Source organism: Oncorhynchus tshawytscha, linkage group LG01 (genome assembly GCF_018296145.1).
Source record: "Oncorhynchus tshawytscha isolate Ot180627B linkage group LG01, Otsh_v2.0, whole genome shotgun sequence".
Taxonomy (NCBI): domain Eukaryota; kingdom Metazoa; phylum Chordata; class Actinopteri; order Salmoniformes; family Salmonidae; genus Oncorhynchus; species Oncorhynchus tshawytscha.
This window is the reverse complement of record NC_056429.1, coordinates 26,729,848-26,749,000: the sequence shown is the minus strand read 5'-3', so window position 1 is coordinate 26,749,000 and position 19,153 is coordinate 26,729,848. Positions and strand designations below refer to the sequence as shown.

The 19,153-nt window shown below is 39.4% G+C and overlaps 2 protein-coding genes across 4 annotated transcripts; both read left to right on the top strand.

Moving 5' to 3' along the window:
- Positions 1 to 3,365: 3,365 nt before the first annotated feature.
- LOC112231032 (dolichyl-diphosphooligosaccharide--protein glycosyltransferase subunit DAD1) lies at positions 3,366 to 4,320 on the top strand. The gene is made up of 3 exons (XM_024397937.2): positions 3,366 to 3,676; positions 3,824 to 3,984; positions 4,096 to 4,320. Exons 1-2 carry the CDS (start codon positions 3,466 to 3,468, stop codon positions 3,952 to 3,954), a joined length of 342 nt encoding a protein of 113 aa, XP_024253705.1. The 5' UTR covers positions 3,366 to 3,465; the 3' UTR covers positions 3,955 to 3,984; positions 4,096 to 4,320.
- A 2,030-nt stretch (positions 4,321 to 6,350) lies between these two features.
- On the top strand, positions 6,351 to 19,153 carry LOC112248514 (zinc finger protein 397). 3 transcript variants are annotated; one of them, XM_024417632.2, is made up of 6 exons: positions 6,351 to 6,780; positions 11,565 to 11,615; positions 11,783 to 11,968; positions 12,417 to 12,653; positions 16,034 to 16,121; positions 16,282 to 19,153. In XM_024417632.2, the coding sequence occupies exons 2-6, from the start codon at positions 11,604 to 11,606 to the stop codon at positions 16,899 to 16,901; spliced, it is 1,143 nt and encodes a 380-aa protein (XP_024273400.1). In that variant the 5' UTR covers positions 6,351 to 6,780; positions 11,565 to 11,603; the 3' UTR covers positions 16,902 to 19,153. The 3 variants fall into 3 exon arrangements, with proteins under 3 accessions (XP_024273400.1, XP_024273391.1, XP_024273382.1); XM_024417623.2 differs by having other exon boundaries at positions 11,565 to 11,634; XM_024417614.2 differs by having other exon boundaries at positions 11,565 to 11,654.

Here is a 19,153-nt window from a genome sequence, read left to right as displayed (position 1 = left end):
GTTGAAGTATAGACACCCGAGTCACCTAACCCTTTCACAGGATTGGTTAACTCTTCAGGTTCCTAGGGTCTCCACCGAGATGGGTAAACCTGCTATTAGTTTTAATGCAATTTAAAGTATTGAATGGACACACACACACACACACACACATTATACAGAGCACATTATTCCCTGTTAAAAAAAAAGGTTAAAAAAAAAAGAAAAATTAAGTATTGGCTTGGTTATGATTTCTTATTTACAAATTTTTCTCCTAGCACTATGGGTGATAGGTGACTTTACGCTACATTTGACCAGGAAGGTCTGTGAGGAGGGGTGCTATGGGATTATTTAAGATATTCATTGAAGAGGTAGGGTTTCAGATGTTTTCAGGAAGATGGGCAGGGGCTCTGCTGTCCTAGCTTCTGGGGGACAGAGAAAAGCTTGGACTGTGCTGAGTGGGAACTGCTGTAGGGGTAGAGGAGGGCCAACAGACGAGCAGTGACAGAACGGAATGCTCAGGTTGGGTTGTAAGGTTTGAGCATAGCCTGAAGGGAGGGAAGGGCAGTTCCTCTTTCTGCTCCGTAGGCAAGTACCATAGTCTTGTAGTTGATGTGAGCTTCGACTGGAAACCAGTTGTCCGCAGCGGAGCGTGGTGACATGGGAAGGTTAAACACCAGACTATATTTTGTCTGAAAATGTTTATTGAAAAGATAAATTCGCACAATGAGCACTTGTCTCTCAAATACATCCTTAGCTAGCTAGTGAATGGTGATATTGATTAGCTAGCTAGCGAAATTTTGCTATATTAGCATAGACATGACATCAGCCAAAACAAGACATGGTATCAATAACAAGATACAACGAGCTGAAATTAGCCACTTACAATTACCCACAAGGCAGCTTCTTGTCATTGTTGCTAGATATAGGACTGTTCAGTATCATAAAGGACACCTTCCGGCCACATCAATGTGAGCGCATCATTTTCATGACAATGTCAGCCAATCTGTCTATAGTGTCTTTATCAAGTAGGCCCTGAAACCTCCCATTGAAATCCGGACCAAATCTGTTAACTAATTTTTGACCTAGGAAATAAAGATGGGGTCGTAAAGATTAGGGAAAAAAGGAGACAAAATATCAAAAGAGTTATATTATATTATAATATATTATCTATATTATCTTTAATCCCTGAACCACAAGCCATGCCACTCAGACAACCAGTCCCCCCTCACCCGAGGGTCCAGCGGCTCAGATCAATGCCGGTGGGTTGAAAAAAGTGGAAAAGGCTATTCGGGCCCAAGGGCAGCCTGGTCTGGTCAATCCTGAGGTTGCATATACAGGTATGGGCTGGAAGCCCCAGCAGTCAACCAGAATCAGGTGACTGACTTGGATAGGGAAAGGAAGAAAGAGCCATGTTACTCCAAGTTCATATGCTTTTCATCATAAAGCCAAAGATTAGCCTCTAAAGAGTGTGTCAATGTAAACTTCTCCTCTGACCTCTCAGGGTATTGAATGGCATAAGATGCTGCCAAGTAGCAGTCCAGACAGTGACCCAATAGGAGCATGCGATCCAGTTCAAGGGCCCGCCTCCAGTGCTGACTGACTGCTCCTCAGCCAGAGCTGAGTCCATGGGGAATTGGGGTCTGGAGCTATGTCCGAAACCCAGCAAGTCAAACACAAAGAGTGGTTGAGAGCGACAGAAGGGTCTAGGTTAAGTATCCAAAACCCTACCCCTCCCCCAAATCCATATCATGGACCATCCTAAGAGGTGTCTGTGCAACTGGAATAGAGAAGGAAAAGGGAAATGTTAGGCGGACTCAATGTAGTACAAAAGGTATGTCAACTCCACTGGAAAAGTGAGTATTTGGTTCTGACTGACAAAAACACTATAGAGAAGGGGAGAGACAGTACCAGGCTTGGGAGCATTTAGCTGGTTCCTGTTGGTGACAGTTAGGGTCCAAATCCTGATTGGGCAGGGACACAAAACGAGCCCACACATCATTTTGAGTCTCGGAAAAGGAGAAGCATGGAGATGAGACACCAAAAAGTGCGGGCGATACAATGTGACATAATCAAGTAGTCAAGTCAGGACTGGTGGGTACCTGTGAAATACTTTCAGACATATTAGATAAGGGGACTAACTGTCAAGGATCTTCTGTGCTCTTCAGAATGGACATGGACGTGGGGCACCATGGGGGCCACCACTCGCAGCCAGATACTGACTTACAGAGAGGGCACACATTTCAAAAACAAAATCCTTATTAAATGTCTATTATGCAAAACTGTTATCAAACCAAAGTGCTCACTATTCATGATTATTTCCACAAACTTACTTTGGTTCAGTATTGTTATAGGTACTAAGCTATATGGAATTGTTTTAAGAAGGTCATACCAAGAAACATTTAGCTATTTGAGTTTGAATTATTTTAAGAGTATACATTTTTTTTTATATCCAATTAGGAAAATGATTTTGGGCCTTACTGCTATTAACCCATACAAAAGCATTGTATAACAAATTCACTACATGGAACAGGTAGTCTGCAAAAGATTTAAAAGGAAGTTTGTTTGGAATTGTCTGTCCTATATGTGAGAGATATAAGAAAGATCAGGAAACATTATTTATTTTGAACATGTATTAACCCTTATTTTCAGAACTGAACAGTCTAAGCGGCAATTAATGCTTGATCTGAAAACGCTCTACTAAGCTATATAGAATTGCTTTAAGAAGGTCATATCAAGGTTCATTTGCTATTTGATTTTTAAGATCCATTAAAGTAAAATAAATATATACAGTACCAGTCAAAAGTTTGGACACACCTACCCATCCAGGGTTTTTCTTTATTTTCTACATTGTAGAATAATAGTGAAGACATCAAAACTATGAAATAACACATAGGGAATCATGTAGTAACCCATTTTTTTTTAACAAATCTAAATATATTTTATATTTGAGATTCTTCAAAGTAGTCCCCCTTTGCCTTGATGACAGCTCTGCACACTCCAAAAAAGTATCTAAAGGACGTTTGTTCTGAAGTGTCTGTCCTATATCTTAGAGATATACGAATGTTCAGGAAACATTTGTTATATTTACACACTTTATGATCAACCGAATAAATCAAATTACAACTAGAATTGATAAATTCATAAAAAGGAAATACTCAATCCTTAGTGTCTACCATGCACAACGGTTATCAAACCAAAGTGCTCACTTTTCTTAATTCCACTCATTTACATTGGTTCAATATCGTTCATCGCAAACTAAAGTCATACAGGGACATAGTCATACCACATAGAATCAAAGTCGACAGATGGTCGTTGTTTATTAACATGGAACTACTGTACAGTGGATTATATGTTCAAGGGGGAATGTTGTTATTGTTACACCAGTTTTATTGACACGTCATTTTTGCGCTACGTCTGACGGAAGCGTATTTGACAAACAGTTTGATTCTCTCTGTACCTTTTGGGGCTTTTTGTTCATAAGAAAACATGTCCAACTCGGTAATTTCAGTTATTTCTCGATTCCTGGAAGAATACACGACCAAAACATCGAATAAATTGAAAGTGGTCGACGCGTACCTTTTCTACATCTTGCTAACCGGTGCATTGCAGTTTCTGTACTGTTTGCTGGTTGGCACCTTCCCATTCAACAGCTTCTTGGCCGGATTCATATCATGTGTTGGCGCCTTCATCCTGGGAGGTAATTGACACACTTCACGGTCAATTTATTTGCATAATCTTGTGACATTCAGCAGTATTATACGTCATTGAAATATGAAGATAATCAATGGTAGCCACCATTATTGCTGAATAATCGATCTTCTCTTTGGTCCCTCCCTGCCTACAGTCTGCCTTCGTATCCAGATTAATCCAGATAACAAAGGAGACTTTCTATCCATCTCCCAGGAGAGGGCCTTTGCAGATTTCTTATTAGCCCACACTGTCTTGCACCTTGTGGTCATTAATTTCATTGGTTGAGAAAACCAATGATTTAGATCCTCAGAACAGGTTTGAACAGTATATACACACACACACACCCTCCCTCAATGTTTTTAATTGTTATCCAGTGTTATTTGTCAGCATGTTACTAACATGATTCATGTTTATTTCATTTCACAGATGAACAACTGACATGACCAAAATGCACCTGTCACCTCAAGACAACACTCATACAATTAGATTTACCCTGGCTGGAAGTGCAGGGACAGCTTAATAATGACAGTAATGGCCTATATGTTCTACAAATTCCCGGAATTTGTGTTTCTGAAATAATTATTTTGTACTGTTTGTATGATTGTTGCAATCCGATTGAAATAAATGAAACAGAATTCTGTTGAAAAGCTACTGAGTTGTGATTTAATTAAATGTCTTTCCTTGCCAGTATTGGCAATGATTTTCTTAGGAGACTTAGATCATTCCATTGCTAGCACTGGAGAAGACTCCACATTTTGGACTTATTCTAATAAAGCTACTTGCATTGTAGGGCAATAGCTGTGACCTAATGATCATCTTTAGACGTGTAGTTTTCAAATATTAAAGGCAGAGGCATACACTAAATTCAAGGATGCTTTTTTTCCTCTGTAAACTTGTCCCCAGGTTATTGTGCACAGCCCAATGGGATATCAACTATCTATCCAAAGTTGACATTGTGCTGTGCTCATAACCAAGTGGGAAGGTGGTAGTTATCAGTTGTGAAGTCGTAAATACAAGTTGGATGCATTCACGTGTTTTGAACTTGTTGAGATATGCCGATTGGCTGATGGCAAACAAGCTGCGTCAATTAAAAAGTACAGCTATCATGCTCACAAACAAATTATAGTGTTAAAAATACATATTAACTCTTTATATGGGAATTGGCCTATATGTATAAGGCTAAATTGAAATGGTTCTTACAGAATAAGTATGAAAAGCATTTGCATAACCATGGTAGCGATTGTTAAGGCACAGTTTGGAGATTATGGGAAAATGATTAGACTAAAGGTGTGTACACTGAATCCAAACCTTACACTTGATTTTACATGCATTCTACTGTAGTTTACGCCACATTTGTTGATTACAAAATCTGAAAATACTCTGGATACATTCAGTAACACGATAAGATGATTCCTGGAAAATGTGGGGTAGGTGGAACAGAAAAACAGTCAGTATCTGGTGTGAACACCATTTGCATTATGCAGTGCGACACATATCCTTTGCATAGAGTTGATCAGGCTGTTGATTGTGGTCTGTGGAATGTTGTCCCACTCCTCTTCAGTGGCTGTGCGAAGTTGCTGGATATTGGCGGGAACTGGAACACTGTCGTACATGTCGATCCAGTGCATTCCAAACAATGCTCAATGGGTGACGTGAGGTGAGTATGCAAGCTATAGAAGAACTGGGACATTTTCAGCTTCCAGCAATTGTGTACATATCCTTGTGACATGGGGCCGTGCATTATCATGCTGAAACATGAGGTGATGGCGGTGGATGAATGGCATGACAATGGTCCTCAGGATCTCATCACGGTATCTCTGTGCGTTCAAATTGCCATTTATAAAAGGCAATTGTGTTTGCTGTCCGTAGCTTATACCTGCCCATACCCTAACCCGTCCACCACCATGGGGCACACTGTTCACAACGTCGACATCAGCAAACCGTTATCTCACATGACCGCATATATGTGGTCTGCGGTTGTGAGGCTAGTTGGACGTACTGACAAATTCTCTAAAATTACGTTATGGTAGACAAATAAACATTACATTCTCTGGCAATAGCTCTGTTGAACATTTCTGCAGTCAGCATGCCAATTGCACGCTCCCTCAAAACTTAAGACATCTGTCGCAGTGTGTTGTGTGACAAAACTGCAAATTTCAGAGTGGCCTTTTATTGTCCCCAGCACAAGGTGCTCCTGTGTAATGATCATGCTGTTTAATCAGCTTCTTGAAATACCACACCTGTCAGGTGGATGGATTATCTTGGCGAAGGAAACATGCTCACTAACAGGGATGTAAACAAATGTGTGCACAAAATTTGAGAAAAATAAGATTTTTGTGCATATGGAACATTTCTGGGATATTTCATTTCAGCTCAAGATACATGGGACCAACACTTTACATGTTGCGTTTATATTTTTGTTGAGTGTATATATAATGTAATAAAATACCCCCTATAAGTATGTTCTTCTTCGTACATTGGTCTCTAGTTAAATCATTCGACGGGCCTTTTCGTTCTATGACAAACGTAGGGCAGTAGGATTCACTTTCATGTATGCACAGCACTTGGCAGTAAAATAGGAAAGTATTTTCAAACTCGGTTGTATTTGGTCTTCTCGTGATTCCGTATGTAAATAATAAACTTTTCCTCCGAGAGGAAGAAGCAAAGCGAGAGGTTTCACTCTCGCCAACGTCTGTCCAAAAAAAGCACGATGCGTTTCTATGGGCTTATTTTGGATCTAAGCTTGTCGCCTTTCCTTCACGACTTTCGGACAACCAACTCCCATTGTTAAGGCGGAGACATGAGCATCTCGTCATTATATACAGATATCTGTTTTACCCTGCTTTTCCCCGCCCTGTCTAGATGGGATACAGATTTGGTCGAATTGACGTACATATTTTTTCATTTTAGCTAACCCCAACTATTTTCCTAACTTTAATCTAATGACCCTAACGTGCTACTCTAATTCTCATAACCTGCTGCGTAAATTCCCCTAAACTCTACTACGAAAATTCAATTTTGACAAAAACTGTATCCCTTCTAGACATAACCGCTTTTACCCGACCCTCACATATAATTCTGAAAAGCGTCCATGTAGCTAGCTACAGACAGGTAAATATATTTTCTGCATATATATTTTTCTAAACATACGAGCTTTATAATATTGCCATTTGATACGTTGGGTGTGTAGCTAACATTAACTATAAAAGCCATCTAGAACTAATTATCTACAATAGCTAGCTAGGTTAACGTTAGCTAACGTTAGTTAGTTTAGGGCAATTCCACGTACACTTAACATTTTCATTGAACTAATATCATCAAAATCAATAAATCAAAGTAGTTTTTACCTGAATGTAGTATCCTGTTGAATTTAAAAAATAATTTATATTGCTTAAACATGCATTAAATGATACTGTTGCTGCTTCCTGTTGTCATGGCTTTTTGATATGGCCGAGTATCAAAACAGTTTTTAAAATTCCTAATCAATATGCTGAAACAAGTCGTGATATTTTTAAGACCAATGCATAAGTTATTCGGAACACACGTTTTCAGATGACTTGTATCTTGCTAAATTTGTATTTTAGAAACTGCATACGCACCAATATTTACCAAATGGTCACTCAATTCTGGAATTGATTAGCTTGTTCTACTGTATAATTAGTAGCGCGCGCAAATGAATCACTCACATCGATATTGGAACTGGGACAATAACAGCAGCGACATGTACCGTTTGCGCTCTTCTAACAGACAACCCTCAATGAACTTGTGTATACACTACATGTGGACACCCCTTCAAATAGTGGATTTGGCTATTTCAGCTGTTGCTGGTTGTATAAAATCGAGCACATAGCCATGCAATCTCCATAGACAAACATTGGCAGTAGAATGGCCCTACCGAAGAGCTCAGTGACTTTCACCGTGGCACCGTCATAGGATGCCACCTTTTCAACAAGTCAGTTCATCAATTTTCTGCCCTGCTATAGCTACACGGGCAACTGTAAGTGCTGTGGAAATGTCTAGGAGCAACAACGGCTCAGCCGTGTAGTGGTAGGACACAAGCTCACAGAACAGGACTGCCGAGTGCTAAAGCGTGTAGTGTGTAAAAATCGTCTGTCCTCGGTTGCAACACTCACTACCGAGTTCCAAACTGCCCCTGGAAGCAATGTCAGCAAAATAACTGTTCTTCAGGAGCTTCATGAAATGGGTTTGCATGGCTGAGTGGCCGCACAGAAGCCTAAGATCACCATGCGCAATGCCAAGCAGTAGTGGTGTAAAGCTTGCCAACTTTGTTACTCTGGAGCAGTGGAAATGCGTTCTCTGGAGTGATAAATCACACTTCACCATCTGGCAGTCTGACGGACAAATCTGGGTTTGGTGAATGCCAGAAGAACGCTACCTGCCCCATTTCCTAGTGCTAACTTTAAGGTTTGGTGGAGGAGGAATAATGGTCCGGGGGCAGTTTTTCATGGTTTGGGCTAGACCCCTTGGAGCCAGTAAAGGGAAATCTTAACGCAACAGTAAACAATGAAATTCTAGAATGTTCTGTGCTTCCAACTTTGTGGCAACAGTTTGGGGAAAGCCCTTTCCTGTTTCAGCATGACAATGCCCCCTGTGCAAAAAGCGTTCTCCGTACAGAAATGTTTTGTCGAGATCGGTGTGGAAGAACATGAATGGCCTGCACAGAGCCCTGACCACAACCCAATCGAATGCCTTTGGGATGAATTGGAATGCCAACTGCGAGCCAGGCCTGATGCCCAACATCAGTGCCCGAACTCACTAATTCTCTTGTGGCTGAATGGAAGCAAGTTCCCATAGCAATGTTCCAACATCTAGTGGAAAGCCTTCCCAGAAGAGTGGAGGCTGTTATAGCAGCAAAGGGGGGACCAACTCCATATTAATGCGCATGATTTTGGAATAAGATGATTGAGGAGCAGGTGTCCACATACTTGTAGTGTATATCTATCTATAGATGGCAACCAGTCATAGCCAGGAGCCATGTTTCCATCCACAGTTTTTATGTGAGTAAACTCATACCTTATAAAAAAATCACAGCTGTGAAGGAAACTGGTAGGTTCGGTTCAGTTTTACAAATGGAGACAGATAATTGGTTAGTTTGACATGTTTGGGATTGTTTTGTGTTGGTAAAATTAATTATGCACAAATATTGATATAACCATATCAAAGTAAACTTGGAGTCACGTGATGATATGGTGTGAGGTCCTCCCAATATGACTAGTGAAACCATGCAGTTTATTATGATCGATTAATTCAATTATTAACTTCACAGGGTGGTGAAAGTGCTTGGTAATCTTGATCCTTCGTTCCAATAAATATAGAAGTTCTTATTCTTATTCTGGTGACATGATGATTGATGCTTGGCTGCAGTTTGACAAATACAAATATTCTTGCTCTTATCCAAAATAATCTCATGTAGACTAAGACTAGCCTACCTGCACTGTATCTGTGAGCTGTTGGCTAGAGTAGGCACATTTGCTATTTAATACAACCGTTTTTGTGACAAAACTAGCAGTTTCTATTCAGTAAATGAAAATGTACACATTTTGTGACGTTTATCTGCATGTCTGTTTGGTGGAAACACACCACTGGTGGGAAAATGTGCATAATTTCTTTATGTGAATTTTTGAATAGTCACATGAAAATCTGTCGCCAATTGGATGGAAACATAGCTGCTAACCACGTTTCCATCCATAGTTTTTATGCGAGTAAAGTCATACTATATATACAGTTGAAGTTGGAAGTTTACATACACCTTAGCCAAATACATGAGTTTTTCACAATTCCTGACATTTAATCCTAGTAAAAATGACATGTCTTAGGTCAGTTAGGATCACTTTAAGAATGTGAAATGTCAGATTAATAGTAGAGAGTGATTTATTTCAGCTTTTATTTATTTCATCACATTCCCAGTGGGTCAGAAGTTTACATACAAATTGAGTGTATTTGGTAGCACTGCCTTTAAATTGTTTAACTTGGGTCAAACGTTTCGGGTAGCCTTCCACAAGCTTCCCACAATAAGTTGGGTGAATTTTGGCCCATTCCTCCTGACAGAGCTAGTGTAACTGAGTCAGGTTTGTAGGTTTTGTTGCTCGCACACACCTTTTCAGTTCTGCCCACAAATTTTCTATAGGATTGAAGTCAGGGCTTTGTTATGGCCATTCCAATACCTTGACTTTGTTGTCCTTAAGCCATTTTGCCACAACTTTGGAAGTATGCTTGGGGTCATTGTCCATTTGGATGACCCATTTGCGACCAAGCTTTAACTTCCTGACTGATGTCTTGATGTTGCTTCAATATAGCCACATAATTTTCCTTTCCTCATGATGCCATCTGTATTGTGAAGTGTACCAGTCCCTCCTGCAGCAAAGCACCCCACAACTTGATGCTGCCACCCCCGTGTTTCACGGTTGGGAGGGTGTTCTTCGGCTTGCAAGCCTCCTCCTTTTTCCTCCAAACATAACGATGGTTATTATGGCCAAACAGTTCTATTTTTCTTTCAGACCAGAGAACATTTCTCCATGTGCAGTTGCAAACCGTTGTCTGGCGTTTTTATGGCGGTTTTGTAGCAGTGGCTTCTTCCTTGCTGAGTGGCCTTTCAGGTTATGTCGATATAGGACTCGTTTTACTGTGGATATAAATACTTTTGTAACTGTTTCCTCCAGCATCTTCACAAGGTCCTTTGCTGTTGTTCTGGGATTGATTTTCACTTTTCGCACCAAAGTACGTTCATCTCTAGGAGACAGAGCGCGTCTCCTTCCTGAGCGGTATGGCGGCTGCGTGGGTCCATGGTGTTTATACTTGCGTAGTATTGTTTGTACAGATGAATGTGGTACCTTCAGGCATTTGGATATTGCTCCCAAGGATGAACCAGACTTGTGGAGGTCTACAATTTATTTTCTGAGGTCTTGGCTGATTTCTTTAGATTTTCCCATGATGTCAAGCAAAGAGGCACTGAATTTGAAGGTAGGCCTTGAAATACATCCACAGGTCAATTCCTCCAATTCACTCAAATGATGTCAATTAGCCTATCAGAAGCTTCCTTTCCTTTGGCGGTCCTCATGAGAGCCAGTTTCATCATAGCGCGTGATGGTTTTTCCAACTGTACTTGAAGAAACTTTAAAAGTTCTTGACATTTTCCGAATTGACTGATCTTCCTGTCTTAAAGTAATGATGGACTGTTGTTTCTTTTTGCTTATTTGAGCTGTTCTTGCCATAATATGGACTTGGTTTTTTACCAAATAGGGCTATCTTCTGTATACCACCCCTACCTTGTCACAACACAACTGATTGGCTCAAACGCATTAAGAAGGAAATATGTTTAACAAATTAACTTTTAACAAGACACACCTGTTAATTTAAATGCATTCCAGGTAACTGCCTTATGAAGCTGGTTGAGAATGCCAAGAATGTGCAAAGCTGTCATCAAGGCAAAGGGTGGCTACTTTGAAGAATCTCAAATATAAATATATAAAACACTTTTTTTTGGTTACTACATGATTCCATGTTATTTCATAGTTTTGATTTCTTCACTATTATTCATTTTATTCACACTGGCCTTGACTTTGAATGAGGAATCAACTATTTTGCCAGTTCACTCAACTTATTTGGTGGGCTGAGTCCTCTTAGCATTGTGAATGCAATGTTTAGCATTGAAGATTTTACAAAAACACATTGACTTAAACTTAACTTGCAATTAATTTGTTTTGTTTGATGTACATTTCAAGTGAAAAAATCTGAGTCTCATCATCATTCCGTTACTATGGAATTGCCCTTTAGGTAACATCAACATTGGTGCCATTGTTGCCTTTTATTTTGGCTTTGTTGTTAAGCCTTTTGATCTAACTCAACATTTGGGTGGTTTATTTTGTTATTGACAGGTCACGAGTCTGATCATCATCTTCTGAAAATTGGATCCAATGGATCAATATGTGAGATATGGAAATATTGGTCAGTCAGAAGAGCTTTTTGTAGGTTGAGCCAAATTTGATCCATTCTTCAAAATGAGAAACAATTGAATTATACAATATCTAAAATAATCAGCTAGATGTTTTATTGATCTATGGTTTATTCTAACACCAACCGTGGTCTGTTCTAGGATCAATCATTGCATTGGAGTGAGGTTAAAGAGGAGGCTGAAGAATGTCAGATTTCAGCTGTGCCATTAGGAGTTGAAACGTCACAGGTTTTTAAAAAAGAGGACACTGATGGACAAGATCCTTCCTTTGAAACAGTTTCAGACGTCCATGGAGTCGCAGAGCAAGAGCGTGGACCTAAAGGCAAGGTAAGTAGCTCCTCAACACTTTGCAAGCACCTTTGCAAAGCCAGGAGTTATACCCTACATAAGTCCTGCCTGCTTCCTGGTGCAGTCTCATACTGTTTTTGAATGGGCGTCAAGCTTTTATCACCAAATACATGAAAATGGCGTCAATCAAATGTATTTATAAAGCCCTTTTTTTTACATTAGCTGATGTATAGATATACATACAATTATATTTGTAAGTTAATTTACCTTTACCCAATGCCTTTTATGAAGGTTTTCGACAGAAAAAAGAATGCAAGGCATCAGAAGTAAAATAATCCAGGAATACGAATATAATTGTACATGCATGTATATCTTTAATGCCTGGAGTCTCATCATCATTCCGTTACTATGGAATTGCCCTTTAGCTAAAATCAACATTTTATGATATAAGCTTGATACTGAATGAATGATGTTTTCTCTGTGTAAGGTGCTGCCTTCACCAGCCCCAGTCAAAGAGGAGTCTGAAGAATGCTCCCTTCTACCAGTAGATAAAGAGGAGGTTACCTTAATTACAGTGAAGGAAGAAGAGAATGAAGATGGGTTGAAGTCAGAAGATGAGAATATTGTGAAAGTGTCAGTGCCTTGGGAGCCGTTGGAAACATCACCATCATACTCGGATACAGATGATACCGAGGACAGTGAGATGGAATGTGATAATGTGCGGGTGAGTTTAAGCATTTAATAACAGTGAAATAGATACTTTGAGATGTTTTGTATGGTCAAACTGAATGTTTTTTTGTTCCACTAGTTTTGAACATTCTTTACCCTACCTATTATAAGCTGTGTACACCAAACCACAAAATTAGCCTTCAACCTTCATGTTTTCTGACACTATGTGACTGCATTTGGAGTGTGCTACTGACATACAATAAGTAGGCTATAGGTGTAGCGAAAATGTCTAAACCTAAACCAGATCTGAACTCGAGAACCAACTTCTCTCATTGAAAACAGCATATGTGACATCGAGATTAGTCAGGAACATTTATTCCATTGCCAAAATGGACAAAAAATTGCCAGTAGGGGAATTCTGGTCATAAAGTCAGTATCTTCCAATACTGAGTTTTGTGAGATTTGGGTTGGGTTTTGATTTCAACAATGCTCACTAACATGGGATAAAGAACTGCGGTGATTGAGCCATATCCATTTGCACGACAGAGCACACAGACTCTAGCTATTTTGTCATTAACTTATCCTGTTGACATTTAGAAAGTTCACATAGAAAATTCCATTGAACTGTCTTGTGTTGATTAAAAACAGCTGGACATAATGAAATCGCATCTAAAAAATAAATAAAGTTTTGCAAAAGCCTAGTAGCCAAAATAAAATGAAGTGATTAAAGTGTTTCCATTATCCATTTCGGCAAAGAAATTGTCGACAGCCTGTGTGCCCTCCCACCTATCTGTTTCATGTCTCAGGTTGCGAGCAATAGCCAGAATGGATAGATTGCCAGAATTTACTAATATTTGCCATATTCTAATAATTCTCATGTCACATATTGCTACGGTCCGTTCCATGGTGTGACTTGCACTCCTGTAGATCTGAAATAATAATTGGATGGTGAAACATGCATTAAGCAAACAAGAAAACAAAGTTGAAGCAATTTAGGCATTCTTGAAAGTCAAGACAATCTTTGTCCTGCAATGAAGCATGGTCTTTATCATTGAAATATACATACATACAGTTGAAATCGGAAGTTTACACACACTTAGGTTGGAGTCATTAAAACTCGTTTTTCAACCACTCCACAAATTTCTTGTTAACAAACTAGTTTTGGCAAGTCGGTTAGGACATCTACTTTGTGCATGACACAAGTAATTTTTCCAACAATTGTTTACAGACAGCTTATTTCACTTATAATTCACAGTATCACAATTCCAGTGGGTCAGAAGTTTACATACACTAAGTTGACTGTGCCTTTAAACAGCTTGGACAATTCCAGAAAATTATGTCATGCATTTAAAAGCTTCTGATAGGCTAATTGACATAATTTGAGTCAATTGGAGCTGTACCTGTGGATGTATTTCAAGGCCTACCTTCCAACTCAGTGCCTCTTTGCTTGACATGATGGGAAAATCAAAAGACATCAGCCAAGACCTCAGAAAATAAATTGTAGACCTCCATAAGTCTGGTTCATCCTTGGGAGCAATTTCCAAATACCTGAAGGTACCACGTTCATCTGTACAAACAATACTATGCAAGTATAAACACCATGGACCCACGCAGCAGTCATACCGCTCAGGAAGGAGATGCGTTCTGTCTCCTAGAGATGAACGTACTTTGGTGCGAAAAGTGAAAATCAATCCCAGAACAACAGCAAAGGACCTTGTGAAGATGCTGAAGGGAACAGGTACAAAAGTATTTATATCCACAGTAAAATGAGTCCTGTATCGACCACTCAGAAAGTCCACTCAGCAAGGAAGAAGCCAATGCTCCAAAACCGCCATAAAAACGCCAGACTATGGTTTGCAACTGCACATGGGGACAAAGATTGTACTTTTTGGAGAAATGTCCTCTGTTCTGATGAAACAAAAATAGAACTGTTTGGCTATAATGACCATCGTTATGTTTGGAGGAAAAAGGAGAGAGGCTTGCAAGTCGAAGAACACCATCCCAATCGTGAAGCACGGGGGTGGCAGCATCATGTTGTGGGGGTGTAAAGCTGCAGGAGGAACTGGTGCACTTCACAAAATTGATGGCAATCATGAGGAAAGGAAAATGATGTGGCTATATTGAAGCAACATCTCAAGACATCAGTCAGGAAGTTGAAGCTTGGTCGCAAATGGGTCTTCCAAATGGACAATGTCCCCAAGCATACTTCCAAAGTTGTGGCAAAATGTCTTAAGGACAACAAAGTTAAGGTATTGGAGTGGACATCACTCCAATAGAAAAGTTGTGGGCAGAACTGAAAAAGTGTGTGCGAGCAATGAGGCTTATAACCTGACTCCGTTACACCAGCTCTGTCAGGAGGAATGGGCCAAAATTTAGCCAACTTATTGTGGGAAGGTTGTGGAAGGCTACCCGAAACGTTTGACCCAAGTTAAACAATTTAAAGGCAATGCTACTAAATACTAATTGAATGTATTTAAACTTCTGACCCCCTGGGAATGTGATGAAATAAATAAAAGCTTAAATAAATCATTATCTACTATTGTTCTGACATTTCACATTCTTAAAACGAAGTGGTGATCCTAACTGACCTAAGACAGGTCATTTCTACTAGGATTAAATGTCAGGAATTGTGAAAAACTCAGTTTAAATGTATTTGGCTAAGGTGTATGTAAACTTCCGACTTCAACTGTAGAAAGGAGTAGGAATTTAGATTTAAATGTGGAGTGGAGTGGAGTGGAGCTTTATAGTTACGTGCACCATCAAAACTATTCGGCAAGCGTTTATTCAAAAAACAATGTTTCCATCATAATTTGTTGACAACAAGAAAATTCACCCCTGTCGAATGAAGAAATGTCGCTCTTTAGAGCTTTTTTGTTGTTGCAACATTTCTTTTGTCAAATGAACCTAGTTCAATAGAAACCTGCCTAGTGAGACAGGCCTGTCCAGTAGTGCAGCAGAATGACTCGGAATTTGTTTCCATAAGGCAACACGTAGCGCGTTTTTGTACTTAAGATATACTGCACCAAACACTTTAGCTAGATGTAAAATTGCGCCACTAAAACCTCCTCTGTAAAATTTGATTCCAGATTTCATAAATTATCTTAGATTATTTCTGACTGTTTTGAGGAAGTGGTACTAGCTTTGTACCTATGGTGTCTCATGGGGGACAAACACCCAGTATCTGCCACATTGAACCACACCCCCAAGACTGAAATTTTGTTTTTCTTCATGAGCAACAGAAAAAAGTGCAATCGGTGCGTTCAGTCGCTTTTTAAGCCTAATGCTTCATATTAAAGTTAAGATTTCACAAACACGAAGCATAGCTTTCTTGAGCAGATACTAGCTTGAGTGCTGGGTCTAGTTAGTATTTAGCCAATTGTTGAAGGTAACTGACTTTCGGACTCAACTGAATTCACCCTCATCTCTGCTTCAAAGGACTGTGAAAACGATGAGCATGACGTTTCAGTAGGATTGAAGATTGAAGATTGCAGCAGGACATCATTGGATCAAGGGACTGCACCAGGTACAGATGAGAAAGCGAATAATGTTGATATCAGTGTGTAACATAGGTGGGGTGGATTGCAGTTATTGTGTAGACATATGATCGTGTTACATTAGCTCATTAGCTACGGCTCTTTATTGAAATAGAACTGCAATTCATTTTGTTTTTCTCTTTCCTTTAGGTGACTCTAAAGGTGTGTCCTCCTTCTATCCATGCCCCCAATGTGCGCTCGGCTTCACCATAGAGCGCTTTTTCCATGGGCACCTCAAGAGGGACCACCCCAAAGAGTACATCGCAATGTTGAAGTCTGGGAAAATCATAGCAAAAAAAGAAAACAGTGTACAGCTGACCCCAGCCACCTGCCCGCAATGTGGCAAAAGCTTCTACAATAAATATGTCATGCAAACGCATCAGAGGACTCACACAGGGGAGAAACCCTATCATTGTGTAGACTGTGGGAAGAGCTATGTCTGCGCTGAATCACTTAAAACACACAGAAGGACTCACACTGGGGAGAGACCATATAAATGCTTTGAGTGTGGGAAAGGATTTGGAGAACGATCCCAACGGATTAGACATGAAATGATCCACACAGGAAGACCATATAAATGCTCTCAATGTGACAAATGTTTTTGCTTTTCCAGAGATTTTAAGAGACATCAGTTGACACATAAGAAGACCCACACTGGACATAGACCCTATAATGTCCACAGGTGTAAGAAGTCCTCTGGCCAGCAAGAAGCTCTCAAAGCACACCAGAAAACACACAAAGGAAAAAATACTTTTCAGTGCTCTGTGTGACAATTGTTTTGGATTTTTCAGAGACCATACCATACATCAGTTGACACGTACAGGGGAGAAATCGTTCACACAGCCCCTAATGTCCTATAAACACCAGCCTGAGAGACTTGAAGGAAGTCACAATATCATCTGCTACAGAATCGCAAAGTGTCACAGATGTGTGCCCTCGACTCAGTCTGGTGTCAAACTTTAACCATAACATTCAACACTGGCAGACATTTGATATTGGTAGTTAAATAGGTCAAAAGTATGAACATCTTTACTTAGTTCCAACAGATAATTGTAGACTAACAAGGGAAATGTCTTCCCACACATATAATCATGCTTATTACATACCAATTAATATAATCAGTAAATCAAATACTGGAAAATAATTGATCAATTCATTTTCCCTTTACAGTCCCCCTTTGGTCAAACAGACGTAAACATAAAACAGACGTAAACAGCGCCCTATAACCACAGATGCCTTAATGCGTATAGATTACTACAAATTTCAGTGTGTAGACCCCCACAATCAACCTGCCATTTAAACAACAACAACAACCAGTAGCATGATAGAAGTTTTGATAAGATCTCCCCATGCCTGCTCCACGTGCTTAGTCTCAGGACACATGCAGATGCTGTACACAGGTTGCTTCGCTCAGCCTAGTAGTTGAGAGACAGGGCAGTTGTGGATGCTGTTTTTCAGCTGGTTAGAGAGGCTGGGGTCTTGCACTGATCTGGTCAAATTAATCGGATGCATATAGGTACCCTCTGGGGGCTGTATGGCCATCACCTCGAGGAAATGATAAGATTAATTAGGCCATTACAAATACATATTACCACAAGTACATTCTTGACACAATCATTTTTAACAAGACACACATAATTAGTCATCAACACATGTCTCCGTTCTTGATTAAACATAGGCATAGTTATACTCTTGTCTCACAACAAAATGATCTACCATTCCCACTGGAACTGTCAGATCCCCCATTGATTTTATTTTTTCCCCTGGTTTTGAATGAGGTTAAACCCCCTTTCATTAGATATGTAGATATGGCTCTGTGTGGCTCAGTTGGTAGACCATGGCACTTGCAAAGCCAGGGGTGTGGGTTTGTTTCACACTGGGGACCGCTACGAAAAAATATGAAAATGTATGTACTCAGCACTGTACGTCACTCTGGATAAGCGCATCTGCTAGATGACTAAAATGTGAATGTAAATGTAATATCATATTTGTATATCTCCTTCAGGATAAACAAATACAGCATATATTACATTTTAAGTACACAGTGCTGAGCTGTCTGTTTATTTTAATTTTATTTTACCAGGCAGGTCAATTAAGAACAAATTCTTATTTATAATGATAGCCTTTCTTACCAAACAAAATGTCATATTAGTTATACTTTCTATTTAATTTGTCCACCTAAAAGTAAAACATTCCATACTCCAGGATTATCCAATAAGTGTCTCAAATTACACATACTCCTATTTTCATTTACTCTAACCTGGAGCCCCAAGTGTGGCTCCCAACAGGTTTTTAAAAATGAAACACTTTTGTTCACAGGGAGGACACAGCACCCTTTACTTTCTCATTATTGGAAGGCATAGTTTGTATTTTAGTCTTAAATTTTACTGTAGAATTACCAATCTCCATTGGATATTCTTTATTTGCTATATTATAAATGTCTTATTTTTTTATTAATATGTAACTATAAAATACATCAGCCATGTATCAATGTTCACCAAATTAAAAATGTAGTAAGTATCACTTGAACTACTCAATCACAGTCATGAAATTTGTCAGGCAACTCAAGGGCTTCGCATACTCTTGTCTTTTTGAGAGAAAAAAAAGTATTTATTGTCCTGTCAGAGAAATTTCACATATCAACACGGCTGCCTTCTCAGCCTAATCTTATATTTCGACCAAAAGCTCCAGCCATTCACACGGCTGACCCTTCACATACCACCATCTTTTCTCCATGTTTTTGTAACTTTGTTCTACCATGACAAAAGAAGCAGACATCTAACAGGGGATGGTGAAAGGCAAGTCACAAATATAGAACCATAGTTCTAAAAGTAGACCAGTGGCAACCCATCATTCAGGGCATGTGGGGTAGAGCCTACCTGATTAGCAAAAAAATATGAATATATATATATATTTTTTGTTGTTGACGGTTTTGCATGTTATTTTGGCATTAATACGTGTCACATATCAGTTCGCAAACAATGTAAAAGAACAACATTAAGTTAATAAAGCCTCATACAAA

Bases quoted from the DNA above. Each gene is read 5' to 3' on its own strand.
- LOC112231032 (XM_024397937.2), top strand. From the start codon at position 3,466: ATGTCCAACTCGGTAATTTCAGTTATTTCTCGATTCCTGGAAGAATAC. The intron at 3,677-3,823 runs GTAATTGACACA...CCCTGCCTACAG, and splicing joins TGGCGCCTTCATCCTGGGAG to TCTGCCTTCGTATCCAGATT.
- LOC112248514 (XM_024417614.2), top strand. From the start codon at position 11,604: ATGGATCAATATGTGAGATATGGAAATATTGGTCAGTCAGAAGAGCTT. The intron at 11,969-12,416 runs GTAAGTAGCTCC...TCTCTGTGTAAG, and splicing joins AGCGTGGACCTAAAGGCAAG to GTGCTGCCTTCACCAGCCCC. The intron at 12,654-16,033 runs GTGAGTTTAAGC...TCTGCTTCAAAG, and splicing joins TGGAATGTGATAATGTGCGG to GACTGTGAAAACGATGAGCA.